Raw genomic sequence first — 645 nt, forward strand, 5'->3', positions numbered from 1 at the left:
AGCGCCACTGTAGATATTCGTATAGAATTCGAATGTATGGAAAATATTCCACTGAACACCACAGCTTATTGTCTTATTATTCACGACAGGGTGATAGAGTATAATCCATTGACTAATGTTATTCGCAAAATTGTATAATATTTTTTTAAACGCTTTATTGAGTTTCATACGCTATCATATTGTATTGTAAAACACATATTACCTTAAATATATTATATATTATATCTTACAAAAAGTAATGATGTCATATCAGATAGATAAGAGTCTCGTCTGCAAAATATTAAGGTATGAAACATGATTCATGTCATATATATAGAAAAATCACGAAAAGTGATTCATTACTTTTAATAGAGCGTTCGGGTACGCATCGTTTTTTTTTTACCACATATCGTATACTTGTGTTACATCGCGATGTCTCTCACGTTCATCGTCATCATCATCGTTTTCGTTACGATTACTACGGCAACGACAATAAGAACGGCAGCGTCGACGGCAGCGACGAATCGTGAAAGCATAGATACTGAAGTAAATCTGTATCTACAAAAGTACGGCTACTTGAGTAAGGCTGGCAACAATACGCAATTATCATTCGAAGAGGGAGAACTTAAACAGGCTATTTCGTTGTTTCAAGAATATTATCAAATA

The 645-nt window shown here is 33.6% G+C and overlaps 1 protein-coding gene across 1 annotated transcript in view; it reads left to right on the top strand.

Moving 5' to 3' along the window:
* The first annotated feature begins 411 nt into the window (after window positions 1-411).
* The window catches only part of LOC108770629 (stromelysin-3-like), a 632-nt gene continuing 398 nt past the window's right edge, over window positions 412-645 (top strand). The window contains exon 1 of the mRNA XM_018522310.1: window positions 412-559. Within this exon, the coding sequence (XP_018377812.1) occupies window positions 412-559 (148 nt within the window). The remainder of the gene's footprint in view (window positions 560-645) is intronic.

Source organism: Trachymyrmex cornetzi, unplaced genomic scaffold (genome assembly GCF_001594075.2).
Source record: "Trachymyrmex cornetzi isolate Tcor2-1 unplaced genomic scaffold, Tcor1.1 scaffold1293, whole genome shotgun sequence".
Taxonomy (NCBI): Eukaryota; Metazoa; Arthropoda; class Insecta; order Hymenoptera; family Formicidae; genus Trachymyrmex; species Trachymyrmex cornetzi.